Below are 25,029 nucleotides of genomic sequence, written 5' to 3' on the forward strand. Positions count from 1 at the left end.
GATGACAATTACGTCTCTCTACTAGTCCCTTTTTATTTCATGATATCGGAGAGATAGAGGAGATTGAGAGAGTGCGACAGAAAAGGGAAGGGGGGCAGAAAGGGAGAGAGAGAGAGAGAGAGAGAGAGAGAGAGAGAGAGAGAGAGAGAGAGAGAGAGAGAGAGAGAGAACAGAGAGAGCTCTTCTTTCTTTCTCTTTTTATTTCATTCTAGATCCCTTTCTTCGAGATCAGGAAAGAGAAGTTCTACTTTTTAGTTAATGTTTTCTCCATACGTAATGAAAACAGAAAATACACGGTGTGTCTCGTTCATGTTCATTTAGAAATTCTATTGGTTGCTTTCTGCATTTCAATTATTTTCATGTTGCTTTCTCAAGCTGTATCACAGCTTATTTCTTTCCTAGTTTGGGCACTTATTTATAACGAGAAGACCCGAAAAAACACCCGAAAAGACCCAAAAAAGACCCGAAAAGACCCGTCTTTTCCTATAAAATTAATTAATTAATGTTGTTTCAGTGGATTAATGGTTTCTGAATGGGATTTCAATCCGTAAAAGTCAAGTGGCCTTTGTAGAGCCTTCTTTTATCGTGTTTTTCAATCCTCTCGGGCGGGCGGAGGGAGTGTTCTCTGCCAACAAAAGACTGCTCTTTTATTTGCTTCCAGTCCCTATATTCTGTCTAATATGGATATAAATCTCACGACATAAATGTCTACTTCGTGAATGTAATAATCTTTAAAAATTTTAATGAACTGTGTGTTCAAATACCATGTTTGTACCCTGAAGGCACACTGGATTTGACTGAAATAAAAGTAAACTTTGTTTGTTTTGATGCAAGGTTAGACATTAATATCGTGAGAGTTATGTCCATAAGATCGACACTCATTAATGGTAATTTTGCCATTGAAAGTTTCAGTGTCCACGACAGTATTGTTTTCTGAAAAAACGTAAAAGCTTGTGAAGCTTCATGCAATATTTTGAGGCTGTTGTTTCGTTTTGGGTTTGAATGCCTCGTATTCCTTCTTCTGTGCTGAGGTTTTAGGAAATGCTGATGATTTGCTCATACCTATTATGTGTCCGTTCATTACAGGTTTATTCTTCGAGGAGTTTGACTAACGACACCAATGCTCATCAATCGGTTGATTTTCGAGGGCTTCACTGCGTCTTGGAGATGCTAGAGTTTGAGAGTATGTTCTGGAAAAGAACATGAGTGAAAAAGAACGTAGCGAGACGACTGCAGCTATGCTGAAAACGACATGGTCCCACTTTATTTTAGTAACTCATTTATATTTTGTTATTTTGTTACAATAATAAACATGTTACATTGTACAATGCTTTCATTAACCTCATTCTGCCAGGAATCATATCTTTTAAATCATTTTCTATTTATATATAATAGCTTTATTTACTTCAGTCGCTAAAATGTTTTCAATATTTTTTTTTTCTTTTGTTGAATATTTTATATTTTTGTACTTGTTTCCAAAAGCATTGCTCTTCTGTTCCAGACTTTGAAGACACTTTACGTTGCGCCTTTCTGTAGACTCTTCAAACAGGAACGCTTCAAATGACGAGACACATTATATATCTACCATAGTTCATGTGTGCATTCGTTTGTATATGGGTTGTGTGTGTGTCTGTGTCTGTGTCTGTGTGCACGTCTGTGAGTGTGTGTGTAGTCTGTAAGATCACTAAAATGAAAGGATAAATAGAACAACATTCACTTTGTCTGGTTTGATGAAACAGCTGTTTTATTGTCCCAGAGGGAAATTTTTCTTTGCTGTACAGGACCGTAAAAGTAAAAGCACATGCAGGTATACGTAAAAATTTTAATTATATATATATATATGTATATATATATATATATATATATATATATATATATATATATATATATATTACTCTCATTAAAATTCAACATGAAAAAAGAAGTAAAACTCACTATATATCACATCATTCAACCACATGCAGGAATTTAATTACAAGACTTTTAGAGGTATGTAGATATCTACCTGAAAAAGCAATACACATTCATATTTATTCTGACAATAGCCTTATACTAGTTGGTAAAAAAAGACTTTTTATGTATCTTTCTTTCTTTGTTTTTAGAGGTACATATCTGCCGCTGCGTGGTCCTACAATTTGTGTGGAACGGGGGGTGTGATGTGTCGTTTATAGAGCTTTTTATCTTTTTTATACTTGTGATCTGAAATATTTAATCAATTCTAGTAAAATGATATCAGAGATCTTGCTCGTTTTCTCATAGTTCTGTCAATTTTTTCTTTATCTTTCACCCTACAATGAAAGATTTTTTAAAAACCCAGAAAATTAATGATTTACAAGTACAGCGGCAGCAGGCTATAGTAAATATCCCAATAAATGAAGACTGTAGCCTGCTTCTGAATCAAGGTGCAAGTATCCTAGTGGTACAGGGATGTGTATGCATGTATGTATGGATGTGTGTGTATGTGTATATGTGTGTGTGTGTTTTTGTTTGTGTGTGTGTGTGTGTGTGTGCATGTCTGTGTGTGTGTTTGCATGTGTAATTTTATGTAGTGTGAGTGTTGAGTGCGTGTGAGTGTGTGTGTGTGTGTGTTTGTGTGTGTGTGTGTGTGTGTGTGTGTGTGTGTGTGTGTGTGTGTGTGTGTGTGTATACGTGCGTTTTAGTGCTTATTTAAACCTGTATGTATAAGGTGATTTACGTAGAGTTATTTTTTAAAGTAAAGCCTATACTCAGTTGTGAATTTAATTTTTACAGTTTTGTACCACTGTCGTTTCATTAATCTACGCAGTTTTTAATATTATCTACATTCCTTAACTTTCTATGTATAATGTATTCGTGCCTTTCTTATATATATATATATATATATATATATATATATATATATATATATATATATATATAAATATATATATATATATATGCATAAAAAATGTTACAGGTTTACTTTTATAGCTGTGTACAATACCATTTTTTGTAGTTTGTTATATTGCTAAATAGTTACGAATAAAAACAGAAAAGCAGCTGAACAGGATGAAGATAGCTGTGACATTGTATGGTTTACTTACTTTTCAAACTTTGTTTTCTGTAGCCTACGCTTGTTTTGTTGACATATTGTTTTACCTTTTTTTTGGTAGAATTCTTGAAACAGTAAAATATCAAGCTTTAAAGCTGATTAATGGTTGTCAAATCAATACAGAAACATTCATTTGATGGAGATACTTCTGGATTTTGTTTTAGTTTTTTGAGGGGGGGGGGGGTTGTTGTTGTTTTGGTTTGGGTTTTGGGTTTGTTTGTTTTTTGGGGGGGGGTGTCTTAATTATTCCCAAAGCCTTACTGAACACAAACAAACGTAAACATGATATGCTTAATTTTTTTTAAAAACGTCCTATGGTTTGCCCCGTTCTATCTCTGCGTGAAGCTCCGTACCATTTGTGTTTTAAATGAAACCAAACTGTACGCAGGAACAAAATGTAGGTATCTTTACGCCCCCATCGACATAATTTTGATCATTTAGGAAGCTGGCTTCCGATCGTGCTTGTCACTGTCAAGGTCCAACCTGGACTAAAGGGGATACGGCTCGTAGCAGAAAGACAGAGATAAATGATAAAGAATTCTCCCCACTCGGGAATCGAATTCGGGTCTCCTGCGTGTGATAGCGAAGCGTTTAACCACTATGCCACAGACACCGGTCCACTCTTTGTCTTTTCAAAGTAACCAAACTTTAAGCTCAGACAGAACTCTTATTAACTTTCGTCCGCCAGCTGATAAAATGTACTACTACTAAGCCCAAAGTGTTGATTTTTTATATTTTTTAAAACCAGTTTCTTAATCTGTGGGATTAGTTGCATTTATGTTCAATAAATATTTTGTTGAATGTCCAAAATTCTAAATGTTGAAAAATAAATCCCAAAAAAATACACAAGTCAACTTTTAAAAGAATGAAAGAGGCTTTTTTTTTTTTCCTTTTCCTGTAAAATTTTGCTTTCTGGGCTTAGTACAAAGTAACATCCTTTAGTGTTAGTGAGCGTGTTATGGCACTTGCGACACAATTAGGTTATATAAGTGCCCAAGATAAGGGGCGTTACAAGAGAGCAACGAACACAAAAAAAGGAGGGAGAGAAGGACGATAGATGTTTGATAGGAAAGAAAAAGCAAACCACACCAGAGCTCACGCCAACCACCCACTTAGTGAGAGTGTTACGGCACTTGCAACACAATTAGGACATATAAGTGCCGGAGATTAGGGGTATTACAAGAGTGTAACGAACACATAAAAGGAGGGAGTATAAGGATGATACGATAGGAAAGATGGAGCAAACCACTCCAGAGCACCCGCCAACCACCAACTTTCCTGATCCAGCAACCATAAGTAATAAAGTTGATTAAAAATAATGCAGCCAGAAAGTTTTGGAAAAGTATGGTAGCCCACATGTTCTTCAAAAGTGATCACCTGGTTTTCCTCTTGTCAAAGGGAACACAACCCCATAAGATTTTTATTGTTTCATAAATATACAACAATTAATTGTTAAGTTTCTTCCCTTATTCGATCCATCAGCTCTTGATTCATCAATTTTTTCAGTGTTAAAAATAATTCACAAGCATTCTCTTTCCCTGTTTCCCCTTGAACATTTCAAGTTTTAGTTTTAATAGAGTTTAATGGCACTTGCAACGCAGTAAGGTCAGATGTGCAAGTGCTAGATTAGAGGTGTTACACAAAGAAAAAGGGAGACAATTCAATTCACAACAACAAAATTACTATTAAACTTTACATGTCTTATGCCCCCATCAGCACGATTTAGATCAATGAGGACGCGGGCTTCTGATCTTGTCTGTCACGGCCAACCCTGACTGAGAGGGAGAACTGAGTTAGATTCTAGAGTGGCCTCTCAGCAGAAAAACCCTGAGACACTCAATATAAATTCTCCCTACTCTTTCTTTGTTTTTGTAAAGTGTTTTACGGCACTCGCAACTGCATAAGGTCATATGAGCGCGCGGGACACACCTAATATTTTCAGTTGGTAGGAAATTTTGAATTTTGCCCGGGTGGCGGCCGAAGCCTACTCTTATCGATTTTAGAACACCAAGGGATCTTTAACGTGCGCAACTTGCACACGGGCCCTCCGAGATTTTTCGCCCTGGTCTGAGAGGGCTAGGTGTAGATCTTTCCTACCAAGTGATCAGGGGTGTGGCAGAAAGACAGCAGTAAGGAGGAGCCAAGGAGTAGCAGTAGAAAGGCTGCAGAAAGAGTCAGGAAGCCCAGAGGAGGAGGCAAAGGAGGTGAGGGGGTGGGGGCAGAAAGTGGAAATGAAAGCAGACTAGAGAACATTGCTAGAGAGCAGGAAAGGAGGTGAAAGGAGACAATTTTAGAGAAGAAAATTTTTCGGTCACTACCCGAATTCGAACCCGGGACCTTTGAATGAGAGGCCAACACCTTAACCTCTAGGCCACGAGAGCTCCCCCTTCCCACTCTGGAATCGAACTCAGGTCTCCTGCATGTGACAGCAGAGCCCCTAACTGCTACACCACAGGCACCGGTTGTGGAGGAGAGATAAGGACAGTAGATGTTTGACAGGAAAGAAGGAGCAAACCACACTAAAGCATCCGCCAACCACCCACTGAGCATAATTTCAATATTTATAAATATTTCCTCACTCACACCATGACCCAGAGGTTAAAACTCAACAATCAAAAGAAATACAAACACAATATTGTATACATGTATGCAGTCATTTTAATTGCTTGAAAATTGGACAAAAGGCTAGTTTTGTTTCCTAAGGACATAGAATGAAAATGTAAAGAATTTGACATAACTGTAACAAAACAAAAATGTACATCTCTTCAAGACTACTAACAGTAACAGGTTTCAGTTTTTATTCTCTCCTAACTCCTTAAACAAGTTTCACTCTGGAATCAAAGCAACAGCAACTTTAAATGCTATCCAGCTGTGTAATTCTAGTAACTGGCGGCAACTGGTTAGCAGATTCAAAGACTGCGATAAGTCGCATCATTTTAGAAAAAAACGTTTTTACATCTCACTCATATGCAGTGTCTTCCAACTTTCACATTCAAACTAGATATTGCACGCATTTCAATGCTGAAACTATTTCGTATTCATTTTTCTTCTACTCTGTACACGCGGCCCAAAGCCAAACCCCAAGAACTCACTTTTTCTGCATTTTCTTTCTCCAGTCTGCAATTTTATCAGGCCAATAATATCTACATGTAGCACGCTGATGTACAGAAATGACCTGCAGACAACTTTACTCTCAGTAGGAATTCATAGAAATATCAAAATTTAATCCAGGCAACCATTAGATCTAAATTCATACAAATAGATCGTGTACACACACAACCACGATGGAGCCAATGGAAATGATTTCACTCATGTAAAGAAGATAATACTTGGGGGAACCAATCATGTTGATTTTATGTAAAGATATTAGCAACAAAAAAAAAAAAAAGGTCACCACAGCCAGTTGTTGTTCTTTGTAAAACAGTACACATGTGTATAACAAACAAACATAACAAAATGTAAATAGCACAGAAACAACACAAGCACATCAAGTGGCGGCACTCTAATGCACCGCAGCTTAGACGCTGAACCAGCACTGAATCTTCCTCTATAGATGTTGTTCTCCATGAAATTAAGTTTGCCCTTAGTCTTTTATTAAGTTGATCTGGCACATAACAATGCTGACAAGCCTCAGCACAAGTATTTCCATAGTTTCTTATCATGCACCAGTCATGGTAAGGTCACATGGACACCCCCACACACACAGCCAATGCTCGCAGCAACGAGTTGTGCCCAAGGATATGAAGCATGTCATTTGAGCTTTTAAGATGGAAATTGTGAACGGTGACTTTTTCACCCCCTCAATCACTCACCAAAAATTTGAAAACAATGATGATGTCTCTCTCTCTCTCTCTCTCTTTCTTTCTCTCTGTGCTACAATGAGATTTCTGTGTCCTGCCTTGTGTTGAACCAGTGAACAACCCATTTTAAAAAGTGTTAGGGCCATAGTTTGGCTCTAAAACAGAAGTTACTTTAGAATACTATTATTATCAAAATTATTACGAAAATCTTGTCTTACAAATCAGTTCATAGCATTTCTCTAACAAATACAACTTTTTCAGAATCATGTTTCCTACTTTGCTATTTAAGGGTACATTGTACTCTTCAGTCTTTTATCCGATTTCAAGCATTCACAGCCATTCCAAGTTTAAAAAACCCTTTGGAGAAACTGAACTTTGTGACCAGTCACAACTTTTCAGGAAAATAATCCAATTGGTTTACAGTTATTCCCAAAAAAATTTGAATGAATGAACCTTTATCAATCTCCAGTGAGAAAATTTACATGGTCATGTTCATGGGTTGATAACAAGTTCATCAGTTTATATTCTCTGATAAAATTGAAAATGATAAGAAATGCTCCTTTTATTCTCTACCATCCTTTAGAGCATCTAGAGCAAATTGTTCCTTCATTTTCGACTTCTGGAAGTTCCTTCAAATTATCCCCCTACCCTCCACAACTCCATAATAGCAGTATTAGGTATGCTCCTAAGCAAACAGAACTCTACTCATTTCCCCAAGCCCAAGAAACATTCATCCCAACATGCATCCTTTTCTTTTACAAGAAATTTTTATGATAATGGGGGAGGGGGGCCCACAAAAACCACCCAGAAAGGCACTAAACCAAATCAGGATGTTTTTCATTAACTACTTTCTTGATGAAGCTACCAGAAGGTCAACCTCAGGCCATATAATGTGCGCCAAATTCGAGAAGCTATGTTAGCCAAAGTAACATGACACAATCTTCCCTCCAATAAACGGTTTAGGATCAAACTAGCATCTGGCCAAAGACTTTAAGAACAAGATCATTGCCTAGGCTTCTCATGTTATGCTTGAACCGCCACACTAATAAATTAAGTACCAAACTATCTTGTCAGCAATTTCTTGGCAGTTTAATTTGTTCAATCAACCCCTCAAAGCATGACAGGGGAAAATACCCCAAGACTCAACTTTTCATAGTCATAAAAAAGAACATGCAATGGCTTTTCATCCTTCCACTATGCAATGGCAGAAATGACTTGGCCTGCAGTAATAAATCCGTTCACAAGATCATATTCAAATGGTTTTCTGAGATAACAATCAATCTACAAAACAGTAGCCCCCCAAAAAAATTGGTTCACATAAATAAATTTGAAATAAGGAAGTAGCTTACTCAGGGATAACATCAAATAAAATTCATTCAAACATTACAACTTTCCCAGTTCAGACGGTCAGGATTTTTGCAACCACCTGGAGCTCTGACCTATCTTGGAACTGTTTGGACTGTGAACAGTAAAGAACTTATTTTGAAACCAAACTGAAACCAGGCTGAAACACTAAAACACTACACCTCTTCAATATGATAGAGACAGTCAATAGAACTATATAAACTAAAAAATCCTCACTGCAAATTTTTTTTAAAGACAAGAACTGCCTAATCTTAAATCAAAGGAGGGGGGGGGGGAGCTCCCTGTTCTAGTTATAGGCTATAAAACCATAGAGTGCTTGAACGGGACTGAGGATGTTTGTGTGTATGTGGAGTGGGGACATGAGTCGGCTAGTGTATGTGCATAGATGTGAATGAGCTCATGCATGCGTAAGGGCATGCAATTGTGTGTATCCAAACAAATAAACAGACAAATAAATGTCTGGCATACATTTGCACACACACAGCTGGGTTAAGGCCCACACAGTTCCAAGCTACTGACCCAAGTTGATGTCCACAAATCTAGACTTGCGCATGTGGGACAAAGAAAGAAAGACTTGATCTTCTTCACCAGTCTCTGCGAGTAATTCTCCTTCACAGTTATCGCTAGGTAAAAGAGTACAAGACGGCCATGGTAGAGTACATACACAGAGTACAAAGAGAGACCCAGGAGTGCTTCCACTGTACTGAATGCTGCCACATGGATTACAACATTCCTCACATTCCAATCACATTTAGCTTTGCATACCACAGGAAAGAGAGGTACAGGTTTACAAAAATAGTTCTTATAACTTCAGGTACATTGTTGCATTCCGTAACGTTCCCATTCCTTTTCAATCAAAATGTGCCCCATCCATCTTACATCAACAAAACCAAACAATCAATCCTGGGTGGATCATTTCTTGTAGGGAGAGATTCAAAACAATGGGAGCCATAAAACAAATGTATACCAGTGTATTTCCACGGTGTTACTGTGTCTGATCTCATGTGAAATTCATACTCCTTCTGCAGTAAGACTTTAATGTATGTATGGAAATGGAGCATATCACAAGTTGGGAGTTGGTAAAGCACATTATTACAATTTTTCTCAGCACCTTTACCTCAATGGTCACATGGTTGAGGTCATTGATGTGGTATTCAAACTAATCTCATATTACAGGAAAATAACAACAATTATATCAACATTAATTTTGCGGTAGGAAGTATGACACAAGAGAACTTGCATTATACAATCAACAACAAATCACAAATATATACACACACTTACACATATACATATATAAGTATACATATTTATATATATATATAATCTTTTTATAAATCTACATGCAAACGGTGCACTGAGAGGCACTCTAGGTGTGCAACTGAAGGTCGTGGGTCAATGCACCCATTCACGCTGCTCTGATATGAGCGACTTCTTTGTTCTTCCTTCACAATTACCCAGTTTCTGCAACCAACCCCCCCCCCCAAAAAAAAAACAACAAACAAACAAACAAACAGTACATCAGTTATTCTCAGTGTTGTTTTCTGAAGATGCACAGGTAAACAAACAAATAGAAAGTATTGTCAGATCATTTGTCTACGCATGCCCTTAGGAATGAGAGGGCCTGCCTGGTCTCCTTCAGGCAGCAGCAAACTTCCAGTCTCCAAACATTTCCACTTAAGTTGTTTTATTTTTGGTTAGCAATCAGAAAGACGCTTCAAAGGAAATCAAACACTGAAAGCTATTGTGACCAAGATAAGCAAAAAAAAAGGGGACTTCTTTCAACAGAAATAAACAAAAAGAGCTCTTCCTAATTCGGCGCTCTTAGAAATGTCCAATAGTCCAACATATATGAACATTCAGTGAAACAGCTTCACAGCAGTTTGAACCAAAAAAATGTTCAAATACGAGAGCAATAAATCTACTTGACAAATAAGGAGAAGTGGAATCCGAAACAGAAGATGTCATTATCCTTTTTCAAATGTACATCCTAGGGAGTGCATAGTGTAAATAAATCAGATCGGCAAAATAGTCAAAACTCATCTCATCCTATAGGACCAAAAAGCAAGTGCTGGTACTGTTTAAGCCTAATTCACTGAAAATATCTTTTAAGCTCTGCAGAACAGAGTGGGTGTAAGTACCTAATCACAGAAGCATATGATTTTAACAATCATCTATAACATTTTAAGTCTAACTCCAATCACAATTTGCAACAGTTGGTTTTCTAGATCTGCCACTTTAACTGTGGGGAGAACAACACATTTTACAAACAAAACAAAACACAAGAGCTTGCAGTACTTTTAACACTATCACCGGAAAAGTTTCAACTGTCTTAAAAAGAAAAATAACAAAGCGAAGAGAACTCTGCATTCCTTCCCCCATTCTTCTGAGCATAATAGTGATAACAGTGATAAAGCCCTCTCTAACTAGGATGTGATAAGCCGGGAAAAAAAACTATTTTTAAGAAACAAGATTTTTTTTCCAAGGCGACATTTCACCCTAATGATTGAAAGAAAGAAAAAGAAGTAGAAGGAAAACAAAAAATAGAAGGAAAGAGGTGGCCGACTTTTAAACTCACTGCATTATACCAAAGCTCAAGGACTACAGAAACCATTTAAATAAATCATCTTGTTTACCTTTGTGTCAGCTGAACAGTCAAATAATTGACACAATTTTGATACTCTTAGAAAGTTATTAACTTCATCCAGTGTAAAACTGCAGTTCTACTACTAGTCATTGTAAAAAAAAATACACATTTACAGAGATCATCAATACAACATTGGGATATACTGCCCTATACTTCAAGGGAAACACAATGCAAACCAGCACAAAGAGGACATATATTGTAAGACCCTCCACTCTATAATAAAACACTTGCCAACCCCATATATTAGTTTGCCCTTGTAATCTTTTCAATAGTGACATTTCCATGTAACACATGGTGTACTCCCATTCACTTGTAAATTAATTGAATTCAGATAACCTGCTAACCCCTGTAAAGTCTGCCCTTACTCTCTGTTCAGCTGTGACATGTAAAACAAAAACTTGCTAATTAATTTAACAAATACACATTTAAAACACAACATGTAACACATGGTGAAAAATTATTTGATCACTCATTAACGTAATTCAGACACAAAAACACAACAATATACATGAAACATGTGCCATAAGTCTTGACCCAGACCAAAAGAAAACTGAAAACTTGGCATGCATCTTGCTACACCTTAACCAAAGGAGCTTGGGGGAAAAAATTACAAGAACCTCAAGCAGCTTTAGTAAAACTGAGCACCCCATAGAATAGAACATTTACTTGTTTGATTGATGAGAAGCAGGGGCACATTGATGCAAACAAGGTCATTTTGAAAAAGCAAGAGGATAGACAGAAATGACAGAAGGATAGCAACAACAATAATACACACAAGTTTCAAAATTTAAAAAGTAACCACACTCGAGATCAAATATCACATTTTTTAAGTTTGCAAGTGAAACAAAGACCAAAATGGGACCCGTATTTTTTAAGTTTGCCAACCTCATACAAAAAGAATAACTCTGAAAGAATCTAGAAGTAGACAGTGGACAAAATTAGAGGCTGCACATAACATCACAATGAAAACAAGAATCATCAACAAATATTTACACTGACTGTTATTATGGTAGCTGTGGGAGTCAACAAAGTAGAAATTTTCCTCAAAATCCACAGAAAGAAATTCCTTAGAAATATTCCTTTTTCCCCAAGCACCACAACTTCCTATGCCATTTCTGAAAAAAAAAAGCATGGGAATATTACGAACATTAACATCTTTTTTAAAAACTCTGGAAGGCTTGAAAAAAGTTGACCAGACTTCAAAACAGCATTTTAAGTTCTAATTCAAACATTCCAAATATGCAGTTGGAAACTTTTCTATCTTTCCTCCATTCTTTGGCTTACACCCATTAATCCCTTCACTGCCATACTGACTTACCTTGTATGGCATGAAATTGCACAATTTTCCACATCTCGATGTAACTTGAAATGCAAAAATACTCCGTATCGAAAGGGTTGATGGTGAAAAAATCTCACACAAAAACAAAGATCATGGTCATACATTTGATTCTTCTACTTGCTTTAAATGTCATAGAAAACAATTGTGACCTTATAAAGAAACCAACAGGGTCAGGAAAGTGACTTAGCTTTGAAATTTATTTCTCCAAAATAATCTTTCTTCATCAAAAGACTTTTAACAATCAAATCATCAATAAAAATGCAACAGTATCTGTACTGCTTTACTCATTTACGATCTCCGGATAGGACTTTTTCTGCCATTTCCCAACATCAACATAAAAAGAATATCTAATTTGACACTGAGGACAAATCTCAGCTATCTGCTATAAAAGTACGGTGCAAAGGGAAAATAAGGTACTCCCACAGAACCAATAATGTTCTACGTTTAAGAGTACAATAAACATTTACAACAAGAGATGGCATTGGCACCCCTACAAACTTAAAAAATACCACCGAAATAAAATATTTAAAACATTTACAATACAAACAATTTAAGGTTAAAAAGCTTTCCCTTTCCTCTAAATTTTCCTTCATTATCAGGGTAAAGGTAAAGACTTATGGCACACCCTCCGAGCAGAAAAGTCTTTCATGTTTCGACCCCATTGCAACACACGAACAAAACTCTGCACCGAGTTCATACTAAACAGGCAATACAATTTTCATTCTTAACAAAGCAACTCACAGGTTGAGTTTTCGGATAAAGAAAACCACAGAGCGAAGCAAATGGGTTCGTCTAGCGTCAGTCATTCAAAAAAACAGGGACTGCATCTGCTGACATGCCTGGTTTAACAAAAAGAATTATAAGAATCACATATGATTTCTCTGGAGATCCAGAGGCTGCCATAGGGAAGGAGGACCCAACTAGTTCTTCACCACTCGGGATAAAAAAAGGGCGTCCTGTAAGTTTTTTAATAGCCTACCTAAACAATGACAACAAAGTTCCCACACAACATACATGACATGGAGACTGCAGGTGACCTTCTGCACAATTCAGCCAACATCAGACAGAAATACAAAAACACACAAACATACACACATACGCAAACATACATCAACACTTCTCGAACACCACAATTCTTAGGGTATGCTATCCTTCACAAATTATCAAAATTTGTAAATATCATTGGTAATATGTATATACACCGCACATTAACATTAAAAATCAAGATAAAAATATCACTAGTGAATTGAATTAAACTGATAATCAACAATTATGGACAGTAACAGTGCAGCATCGTCAATGCCCCTGTGAGAGCTGGGCAGACTGAAGGGAGAGCATGCTCCATGCTTTTGTACACCTGTTCAACACGTAAGGAAAAAACAAAAAGCCTAATAGAATGGATAATGGGTGATGGCTGAAGATGAGTGGGTAAGAACAAGACAGTAGCGATCAGAAAGAAAAAGAATGTATGAAGTGAAATTATACATCCATAATAGGTATACAGTAGTACTAATAACAGTTACAAAGAAGAAGAAGACTTTTTTTTATATAAACACCAAACACCGCACAAGGTGTGGCTGGCTACAGCAACCCTGCGAAGTTGAGCCAGACCACACAACCAAGGGCCTCGGATCAAAGGCAAGATACTCCCGAGTCACTGGAAAAGTTGGGACTATAATCCAAATTGCCGTCGCTGGCCACACTTTCATCACTGCAACGATCTTCTCCGTCACTCTGGAAGCCTCCGATGATGTCAATCTCATCTGTGGAAGCAGACACAAACCATGGGAGTATGAAATATTTTGCTTTTTTAACCCTTTGAGCCCTTGTCACCGGTATAATGGTAGAGTGTAATACTGCATGTATGCCTAGCCACAGGTACACCGATGGCCTAGGACAAAACATGGGTATGAAAAACTGTATACTACACAAGGCGTTATCGATTATATTGAAAATCTTTCTGAATTAGATGCTGGTCATGAAAAGGACTACCCTGAGTGGGATGTGGAATGTGATTTTGATGATCATATGAATGTTAGCAATGTATCGCTCAGGAGCTAGGGCTGAGAGGCACGATAGCCTCAAGGGGTCAGGGTTCAAAGTGTTAGTGAGCTTTTAACTCTTTGGACCCGTAACACCAGTATAATGATGGTGCACGGGCAACAATAATCTGTAGCACCTATTCATCAGTGTGTAAGGAAAGAGTGCTTAATTGTCTGGCAATAAAAGGCAGTCATTTTCAATCAATCAGAATGCTAGTTTCTTTCAACATATTATTATGGGATGCCAACATGTCTGCACCCTTTCACACATGTTTTGATCACATTCTGCGCCAATTTACTAATTTTGTTGTTTTTTTTTCGAAGTGAAGCGCTCTCTCCCTCAACCCCAAAGCTCATTAGGCCAGGATTTGGGTAAAATTAAAATCAGGAGATGAGGGCTCAAACGGTGTAACAACCAAAAATTAGTAATAATTAGTACTAATTAGTAAGAAAGTTTATTCAGTGTTTAAGGCCATTGGCTCACATCACATCGCACAAAAAAAATTCATTTTATAAATAATGCTTCCATAATGAATAGGTAAAGGTTGTGCACATATCTCTTATCATGAGTCAAACATTGCATATTTCTGTCACTGGGCTGAGTCAGGCTGCGAGGAATTAACAATTTCCTTTGATGGACAAAGTGTGAACAATAAGTGAAATTCATCTTCAATTTCATGAGGGTTACACCTCTCACATAAGAGCGAATTAGTTAATTTCCACCGATAGAGATTGTTATTTAGTGGAAGGCTATGAGTTTTTAACAAAGCTAAGACTCTTCTGTTCCAATACCACGGGAAGTTGGTGATATATTCAGCTGTTTCTTGAAACGGAATTGTAAGAGAATAAATTACACTTGCGACAGACTTCTTCCTCTATGTTCCACACAAAATGATCAACAAATCTACTTTTTACTTCACTGAGAAAGAGTCTAGTGCTTCCAACATTTTGAGAAAACCAGGCACATCCAAAACCCAGGGAAAATAATAGGTTTTTAACTTCCGTAGCCCAGTTGACTCTGCCCAGTTCACAGGAAAAATATAATTGCATGTAACATTTCTTTGAATATCTGTCATTTTCTAAGGGTTTAATTCTGCACCAGAATTTAATGACACAAAGCATGTAATCAGAACATAAGTTGGTTCTTCCCACTTCTCTTAGAACTTAACATTTGTGTGTAGTTTTGCCAAGACCCAAAAAGGCTTTCCAGAACTTTACCTGAACATTATCAATCACGTCCCAATTTTTGGAACCCCAAATTTCAGAGCCATAAAGCAGCATTGGTTTAATGTTTATATCAAAAATGTTTTTTGCTGTTTCAAAATTTAATTCTTGGTAAGAACCGAAAAGCCTTCTTGTTCGAGAAACAATCCGTTGAGCTTTACAAGCCCGATCCTCCAGCGTTCATCTCCAGCAACCAAAAAAGAAACCCAGAAAGCTGCATTTGACCAAAACCACTTCTTTGTCATCTTCAATGCAATCCATCAATGGAAATAATAAAAATGCAATTAATTGTTGTTTACAAAGCTTGATATCAACTTCCTCTCCACAGAGCAATAAGGCTTCACCACTCACACCAGCATTATTAGGATTTTGTAACAGGTCTGAATAGTTGAGGAATTCATAAATGTACCCTTTTACAGAAATACATCATAGCCACTGCAACCCTTAAATCTTCAAAAACTTTTTAACCAGCTGAAGCAAACACTGCATGCGCATTGCCACCGGAAGTTCTAAATAGCAGTAGCCAGGGCTCATTCACAGCAGGACATGTCTATTCTCATAAACATTTGCTTATATATAATAATTAATTATCAATTGCAGCTTAAAATCTTAAAAATACATGCAAACATACCAGATTCCTCTGATTTCACAGATGAGGTAGATGATATTGAAGAATAAGATGAATTGGTTGAGGTGCTGCATTCGCTGATGCTACGCTCCTGGCGAACACGATAAAGGCTGTGGCTGCTAAACCTACTCATCTGCTCCAGTCTGCACTGCAACTGGTTGTTCTCACGCTCGAGCTGGTCTCGCATGATCAACGCTTTGCGTTCCTTTTCTTCTAAATTCTGAGGAAACCAAAGGCACCCGACATTTTACAATCTGAATAATACTAAAAAGGACTTTGAAGCAACACTGCAAGCTGTTCTAAAGAGAATTTTAATAAAAATCATGGAAACTAATTAGAGGCTGGATGTGGTTGTTGTTATTGTTAGCACTTTAGCACATACAGAACTTGCGCCCTTCACCTTGAACTAAGTGAAAGGTTTTAAAGATACTTCTCTTTTGGTGTACAGGGAGGTTTTTTTACTGTAAGAAGCTAGTAGTCAAAGTTTTTCAAAGTCAACCCAACTGAAGTATTGAAAGGGCAAAAGTTGGACAATTTCCAAAGGGTTATCAGAGAAAGCACATCGCTAATTTTTCTGGGTTTACTCTCCTGAGGTGGGCAGCTCAGATACCTGTTTCCGGGCAGAAAGTTCCAACTTGGACTCTGCCCTCATGGATTTTCATACCGTTTTTATGCTTGACAAGTTCATGCAGTTCAAATAGGGTCTTCAAGTGTACTCCCTTGTTCATATACTTTATTCATTTAACTAGCAACCAGTCTCTCCCATAACTAGGGCTGGCATTCTTTCCCTCATGATTAATGGGATCAGCTGAGGCTTGTGTAACCCTACCCTGACATTAAAAAAGTATTCATTTATTTTTCAACCCTTAAAAACTACAAAGTAAAACACATATAGAAAACAAAACATTGACCTGACTTTCCTTTTTACAAAGAGAGAATCAAAACATACTATGGTCTTTTATCAAATTATCAACAAATAGAAATTCTAGCAATGCACAATGTATTTATTTACACATGCATAGTTTTGTGACTGTTCAAAAGAATATGAGAGCAACACTCTTCTTACCTTAATAAATGCTCTAGCTTTCGTTAAAAGTCCTAAAGTAGTGTGACGAGAGGAATCAACACCAAGGGGAACAAGGTCTTTCAATCTCTCCAGACAACGTCTCAAATGAGCTCTCCTGTTCACAAAAACATTAAACAAGAATTGAATTAGTAACCACAATAAGTGTGTTCCTGAACTGTGTCTTGACAGTGTATTATAAACTGATTCCTTAAAAAAAAAAATTTCCATAAAAAGGTCTTCCAGAGTGTCATCTTTAATCAGGGAAATGACATTAACACTTTGCAGTCACACAACCAGCAGAACAAAATACCCCATCTGCTCACCCAGCCAGGAGAGTGACTGCAATCGACTTCTTGGGCCTGCCGCAGAACTGCGCCGAGTGACCAGAACGGATCATTTTCACCGGCATATTATTGCGCTGTGTGACCGCAAAGTGTTAACAAAGAGAAGGACAGACTAAGCAATCACCAAACCTGTCCATTCCTTGACAAGCAAATTCAGAAAAAATTCTCAAAATGATTCCTCTAAAAAGCTTAGTTGGGAGGAAAAAATAGTCAGGACAAAACAATGGAAGAAGGGGCTTCAAGCACCTAAATATTTTGGAAAAATATGTGTTTACAGAGATTTAAAAATATGCACTTTTGACACATTTCTGTCGAGGAATTCAGGGAAGACTATGCAGACTCAAAGGTATGGGTATGGTAAGAGTAGAGGGGTCAACCGCAAAGAACAAGATCGAGAGAGGAAAAGGAAAAAAAAAAAAAAAGGAAGTAGTCCCTGAAATGCTGAGGATCCTTGCATTGTTTGACAGTAAAATTGACCAGGGTGTTTCAAATGGTGAAAAATCAGAGTAAAACCTTATAGTATCATGGTGCTTGGCTGGTCTCAATTGTACACAAATGCTATATTTTTCTCCCTAGCTTATCCACATACATAAAAGAAAGTCAATTCAATATCCAGCGTTTTTCAGACACATAAAAACTCTATAGTCTTCTAAAACAAGAGACTCTGCTTCAGATATTAACATCTTTTTCGACAGAACTGTTACGATAAAGAGCTTGGCTTTCTAGGTAAGATTTACAAAGAAAAAAAATGCTTATCAGGCCTGCCATACCCCACAGCGATCAAAAAGGGATACAAAATTTAAAGCTATACCCTATACACATTCACATTTTAAACATAGGCACAGACAGTAACCAGCTTCCTTAGTTTTAGTTTTAGTAGTCCAGGAGTTCTACAGCACTTGGAACACAATAAGGTCATATAAGTGCCGAAGATTAGAGGTGTTACAACAGAGTAACAAACACAAAAAAGAACGAGGGAAGACAGAGATGATAGAATTTTCATTGGAGAGAAGGAGCAAACCACACCAGAGCACCCGCCAACCACCCACCAGCTTCCTTAATAAGTTGTAAAAATTACTGGAAGGAGTATTAAGAAAGCAATAATGACTCACAAACCTACCTGTTTTTCTCCAGCTCATTGTGAGTAGATCTAAAAAAAGAATTAAAAGAAAAAATTGTTAATTTAAACCGGCAATATCATACCTTCAATTTTCGCCACAAAATGTGTTTAGTTACAGAATACAATACAACATAGTCATACCCACGAAAAAGTTTGAGCAGAAGACTATTTTAGTATGAATAATAAAGAACACGATGTAATGATGTTCACCTTTCCATTTAGAAGAATATTGCGCTTTAAAAGAAAAAAAAATTTTGTACAAAACAATAAGAAAAACAACGTTAGCATTTAACTCAAAACATTACTTTTTCTGAGCAAAATATTGCTCTACCCCTCTTTCAAATTCATAACTTCAGTTCAGTTGTTGTTTATTATCCTTTTATAAAATAACAAGGTATTCCCATTATTTGCATTTCTTCATTTTACGATAACGCAGTCTTAACTTTCATCTTTACAATAAAAATTATTAACATCAGTCCGAATAAATAAAAAAGATGCTCTTTTCGTTTTTTTGAGAAGACAATATCACCATACCTGTTGCCTTGACCCTTTTTCGATTTTGATCTTCTTTTCGATGGATTGTAACTGTATTCTTCTGGCATAGGCAACGTTGATGCATAACCATGTTCAGCTTCTGTCACAAGGGAAAATATAAAGAAAAATGATTACAAAAATCATCAAAACAGCTCATATGACCTTAAGCAGTTGCGAGCGCCGTAAAACCCTCTACTATAGAAAAAAAATAAAAATAAAACTTTTTTTTTTGCAGTTGTTTTTTACATTATAGCTGGGTTGTAAATAAGAATGGAAAGGTAAAAGCATTGATAAACCAGCAATCATCATCATCCTCATCAGAATTGAATAAAAAATCTTACTGCACACCTTAGTTCCCCCCCCCCCCCCCCAAGAATTTATTAAAATTTTTTCGCCCCTCTTTTTTCCCCCCCCCCCCCCCAAGAATTTATTTTTGCATACCATCCACTAGACTATCAACTCTATTCAAACCTTACTTCTGGTTTGTTTACATTTGGCTGAAAAATACTGTTCTTCACTTCTGATACTCACATGGCATCATTGTAATCTTACATAAAATTAACCTGATTTCTTTCCCTCGTCTATGAAGATATCGATAAATTCAGTTCCCTCTGCCAAAAGTGACATACACCTGAGAAAGTTTTTGAGCTTCAACATGATGGAAAAAAATCCCTAGTTTTAGCCTATTTCAAACTTATAATTTATGCAGTATCTAACTTTTAGTTTCAGCAGGTTTGCTCCTTCTCTCAAAATGTAAACAAACCAGAAAAAAAGTTTGAACAATAGAGTTGATAGTCTAGTGGCTGAGGATATGCAAAAAGAAATTATTGGGGGGGGGGGAGCTAAGGTGTGCAGTAAGATTTTTTATTCAATTCTGATGAGGATGATGATGATTGCTGGTTTATCAATGCTTTTACCTTTCCATTCTTGTTTCAACCTGGGTACTAACAGAAATTGTCAAAAACCTGCTTGGCAAACTCTACGACTCAAAGGCTCACAACTTCCCACAGATAAGAATTTGAATGGGTAAGAGTAAAGTATATAACCCCCCTGTCTTCATGCACCAGTAAGACAAGACATAGCTGCAACTCCACTGTGACCCCCCCCCCCCCCACCATGTTGCTCTTTGTTTCAAGCAGTTCAAAATAAGACATTTATCTATACTTTACAGTAGTCTCCGTCTAAGGGCAAGCCACACTAAAGCACGCTCTGCTCAAATGCACGCTTTCGTCATATGACGTTTTTTTCTATATAACTGAGACGTACAAGTGCATGCATGGTCACTTCTTCTGAAAGAATGCATCGATCCACAAAACATGCCCACAGGTTAAGTTTGACAAGGGGAAATTTTGGCTACAGCCTGCACAGCTTGCATAAAAGACAAGTCTAGACAACTGTCGGTGAGACTGCTCCACAGGCAGAACAAAGAGAGTGGTGGACAGCGTTTTCACACCCAACTGTCCACGGACACATAGAGGTCTATGACTGGTCGGGTGATATGTTGGAGTGGGGAGACTGACGTTTTTTTATTGGTCACTCAAAATGCATCTTTGAGAGAAAGTTTCTGACTGGTACTTGAGTGACAGCATGTAATGTTGAGTTAGGCCTATGATGCACAACACACGTAAATGCTGTAGAAAACTAGAGAGGCCTCTATAGGGTGAAAGATTAGTCATGTGATAAGCTGTCAATGACTGTCAACCATGCATTTACCAAGTTGCAATAGATGACAGGCAGTCAGGAGAGGTCGCTTAGAAACCACCTGGCTGAGCGCTTGTCCCTATAATTATTACCAACAGTTTCCTCTTATCTGTTCCCGACATTTTATAGAGCATCAGTACAGTGAGCCCGTCTTTCTGCTCCCCCCCCCCCTCTCCAAACCCATTGACGCCTTTGTCTTTATAATTTTAACTGTAGTCAGGGAATCCTTCACCAAACAGTCACCTGTCGTCACAATATTATTAGCCAAAGTGACCCCCTCCCTCATGGGATGTCACTAAAATGTCTAGGAAATAAGACGATTCACGTGTCCCTTCCTCCCTCTGCATACGTTCATGTAAACGCATGCTCCGTATTAACACATAGTAAGGAGCCCTCCCAAGCACTGTGGAGACTAATACCTTATATAATAACGAAGTGTATACAGACCCAGTAACCGGGAACAAAGTCACAAAGTATACAGACCCGGTAGGGGAACTCTTTTGTGATTTCGGAAAGTTTCAGCGCCCAGACCCGGTAGTGTGTCACGTGTGTAGACAAGGGGTGGGGGGTGGTGGTACAGAAATAGAGAGGGTGACTGCTCGATTGAAATTATGACATTGTTCTTTTCTTCAAATTGTGATTCCTCCAACTCCAAGACGGAGGAAAAATGAATCGTTCATCGAAAAGACATCCGCAATTTTCATTTAGATCTAGATCTAGGCTAGCCTCAAAACTAGATCAATGATTTATGTCTGTTGTCCAGATCTAGACCTAGGCCATAGATCTAGAAGAGCCTTGGTAGTGTACATCTATATGGTCTACCCTGAGCCAAGAGGGCGGTGAAACTTTCCGAAATCGTAAAAGAGTTCCCCTACCGGGTCTTTATACTTTGTGACTTTGTACCCGGTTACCGGGTCTGTATACACTCCCATATATATAATCATTGAATATATCACAACAGTACCAATCAATTTTCTTTCACCCAAAATACTAGACTACTTTAAAAAGAAAAACAGCATGTATCATAAAGACGGCTTCTAGGCTAGTAACACAAATGTCTGACCAATAATGCATTTCATTAATTGTAATACAAAAATGAATAGAAAGGTGTTTGTCAAGGTGCAGGGGATTTCTAAATTCTAAAGCCCACTAGATTCTACATGTACAACACAAATTGAAACCATCATCATAAAGTCAAAGTGAAATCTCAGCAGTTTTCTCCAAACATACTAAAACTCAAGCCCACAACTGAGCTCAACCCAAAGGTTTGCTTTTCTACCTGCACAGCTTCAAGGCATTCAATGAACCCCATGGCCCATAGCCATAACCAGCCCAGCTATCATTTTACAGTGACAGATCAAGCTGCAGTTGAGTAGTAGATCTAGAAAACTAGATCTAGATTCTATGTCTAAATCTAGCCTACATGAAAAACTAAAGTGTGTAGATCTACTCATAATTAAACTCAAAGGTGGATAGACTAAAATAGATCTACTCCTTGAAAAAAATAGGCACTTTGAAGACCCAAAATATACTAGACTCTACACTTCAGTCAGGTTACTAATTTCTACCACAAGAACTGACTGCAACTTGGCCTACTGCAAGAGCACTTCCCCTCCACTGGATTGTGATGATCTGGGCAACTGCATCAGCCAGCCCAGCTGGTACGGCAAAAAAGGGGTCATGACCAATGACATGCCTCCCAGTGCTTCGAGGAGGTCATGCATTCGTTCTTCATCAAAATAATTATTATAATATGAGTCAACTCATTTTTTTTCTACAAAAAAGTATGTAAATGATTGCCATATTTGAAAAAACATGCGAAATTTATCAAGTAACGGCCCCGTGAGTGAGCAAATGGTTGAAGGCCAAAGCAAATGCAAGGCCACAACTCTGCACAAGTCAACACTTCGACACGGAAGGGAGGGCATAACATTCTGGGGTAATCGGGAAGGGTAGGGGTGTGACTGTAACCAGCCGATTTCAACACAATCATACACATTTCTGGTCATATTTAGGTCCAAAGCTAGTGAAGTAGATAATATGCAAAATATTTTAGGCAATAAAAACAATATAAACCCCAGTGACCACGAAACTGTCACGAATAAGTGTTCCCTGACGTGGCAGGGTGGGGGTGTGAACGAGTAGTTTGAAAATGGCTCTATTTACAGAAGTGTGAATCTACCTCTTTCACGCCGTTCGATGAACTCAGCTGCCTGCAGAAGTTGAGTAATGTTGTACATGATAAATTGAAGTAAAAAATACTAGAAACAGGCAAGATTGGTCGCTAATTTCTTCTGAATCACGGCTTCACTTCTTGTCACTGAGGTCCGAACGAAATGGCAACAACCGACCTGCTGATGTTTACAAAATTGTCGGCCTTCGATTGGTCACCGAATTCCGCCCCGACCAATGAGTGAGCTTGTTACATCTAAGCTTGGTTATGCTTCACACGTGATGTGAATTGTAAGCAGCTATGCTAGCTACAACAACAATTTCTGGTGCTGACGATCGTGCACACAGGAAAATTGGGCCAGCGCCCTCTTTTTTCTTTTCAATTATTTAATTTTAGTTCTTCAAGATCAATGTCATAAGTCAGCAATTTTCGACAGAATGCGTGGCTCAGTAACGACTTGCACATAAAAAAAAGATTAATAGCTTGGTCACTCGTGGTTCGCTGAATATTACTTTGTTATTGATCACTCTGCAGTCTTGGATTGGTGCCAATAAACTTAAATCGAACATTGCCTGCACGTTACCCAGCATGCGCTTTTCTGTTTACTAACAAGCTCAGTGGAGACGTGGGGAATGCGTTGTTGAGTACCACTGATCAATAGTTCCACACGGAAAGCTGACAAGTTGGCTTCTACTCATTTAATTCTCGACCAGTCCTAATAAGACCCCTCTGTGCGTGTTTGGAAGAGAATACGAGAGTGGGTGTGTTACGTAATTTCTCACTGGGCTTATTTTATTTTATTGGAGAAGTATGACAGCAAGAGAATGCGTGACCTACAAATTATATTCATCGAATCTGAATACTTGAAAGCAGGCAGCCAAGGGTCACCTGAGGCACTGTAACAGTGCGCTACAGTCAAGTACAAAGTATGCTACGTGTCATAGTGACAGTCTAGTCCCTGTGTCCACGGCACACCGGGTAGCCTACCCACTACCCAGTCAGCTGTGAAATGGCAAGTTGCCAAGATCGGTGGCCGCAAAATCACCCCGTGCGTGCTGTCATCATCGTCAGCCGGTTCAGCGGTATATTTAGACCTAGCTATCGGGACCCGCACCCATGTACTCTCCCCTGTTTCCTCTATGTCATCTTAGTAGAGGGATATCCTTGTGTATTGTATTTGTACGGCGCATGCATGTGCACGCACACGTAGAGACGCAAGAGCGAGCGCAAGCCATAGTGGGGGAGGGGGAGAGAGAGAGACCATAGAAACAGATGAAGCGCACGGCCCAACGCGAAAGTTCTTGTCCTAGTCCTACGCATGACGTCTGCTTGATAAAAATTAACAGTTAGATCTAACAGTAACTAACTACATAATAAAATATTATATATGTCTGTATTACATAGATCTAGATCTATGACGTCAGGCCACCTGTACGTATGCACTTTTTAAAAATCCGACCAATAGACCTGGGTGAAGTCAATAGTTTCCATGCTGGGCTTTGGCCGATTTGGTGTTGTTTGGGTTTGGGTTTTTTTAATTTTACCTTACTTTTTTTATTTTAGCCGGGGGTGGGGGTAGGCCTATAATATATATCATATATGTAGGGGTGGATTTCAGAAGTGTTGCCTGTGTGTTAATAGGCCTATATAATAATATTGTTAGCCTATGTAGCCTACGTTTGGAGGGGAGATCAGAGGGCGGACATATTTGCATGGTGGTAAAATAGAACAATAGGTCTATAGGGCGTAGCCGAAGCATTGACGACGTCAGCACGCTGGGTAGGCTTACAGTGCTAGCTACGTACCCCCAACGACCAGTAGCACTATCACCTCTATTTATTAAGGTCGAAATGTGTATGTCTACTCCTCCAACCATACCCCACTCTCAACCGGACCCGAAGGCCTGTTTATTAATTAATATTATTTTTATAGCATCAATGTAATGTAACAGCGAACGTTGCAAAAATATCTGAGTC

The 25,029-nt window shown here is 38.1% G+C and overlaps 2 protein-coding genes across 2 annotated transcripts in view; one reads left to right on the plus strand and one right to left on the minus strand.

Moving 5' to 3' along the window:
• LOC101859834 (solute carrier family 28 member 3) overlaps nt 1-1,685 on the plus strand; it is a gene marked incomplete at its 5' end in the record, with an annotated part of 35,484 nt that extends 33,799 nt beyond the window's left edge. The window contains 1 exon segment of the mRNA XM_013084513.2: nt 1,087-1,685. Within this exon segment, the coding sequence (XP_012939967.1) occupies nt 1,087-1,112 (26 nt within the window).
• Nucleotides 1,686-5,707: 4,022 nt separating this feature from the next.
• On the minus strand, nt 5,708-23,265 carry LOC101848160 (max-interacting protein 1). Its single transcript, XM_005090143.3, has 6 exons — nt 23,063-23,265; nt 19,180-19,279; nt 18,646-18,675; nt 17,182-17,296; nt 16,119-16,335; nt 5,708-13,984 (listed from the first exon to the last, which is right to left on the minus strand). The coding sequence occupies exons 1-6, from the start codon at nt 23,118-23,120 to the stop codon at nt 13,854-13,856; spliced, it is 651 nt and encodes a 216-aa protein (XP_005090200.1). The 5' UTR covers nt 23,121-23,265; the 3' UTR covers nt 5,708-13,853.
• Nucleotides 23,266-25,029: the final 1,764 nt, after the last annotated feature.

Source organism: Aplysia californica, unplaced genomic scaffold (genome assembly GCF_000002075.1).
Source record: "Aplysia californica isolate F4 #8 unplaced genomic scaffold, AplCal3.0 scaffold00013, whole genome shotgun sequence".
Taxonomy (NCBI): Eukaryota; Metazoa; Mollusca; class Gastropoda; order Aplysiida; family Aplysiidae; genus Aplysia; species Aplysia californica.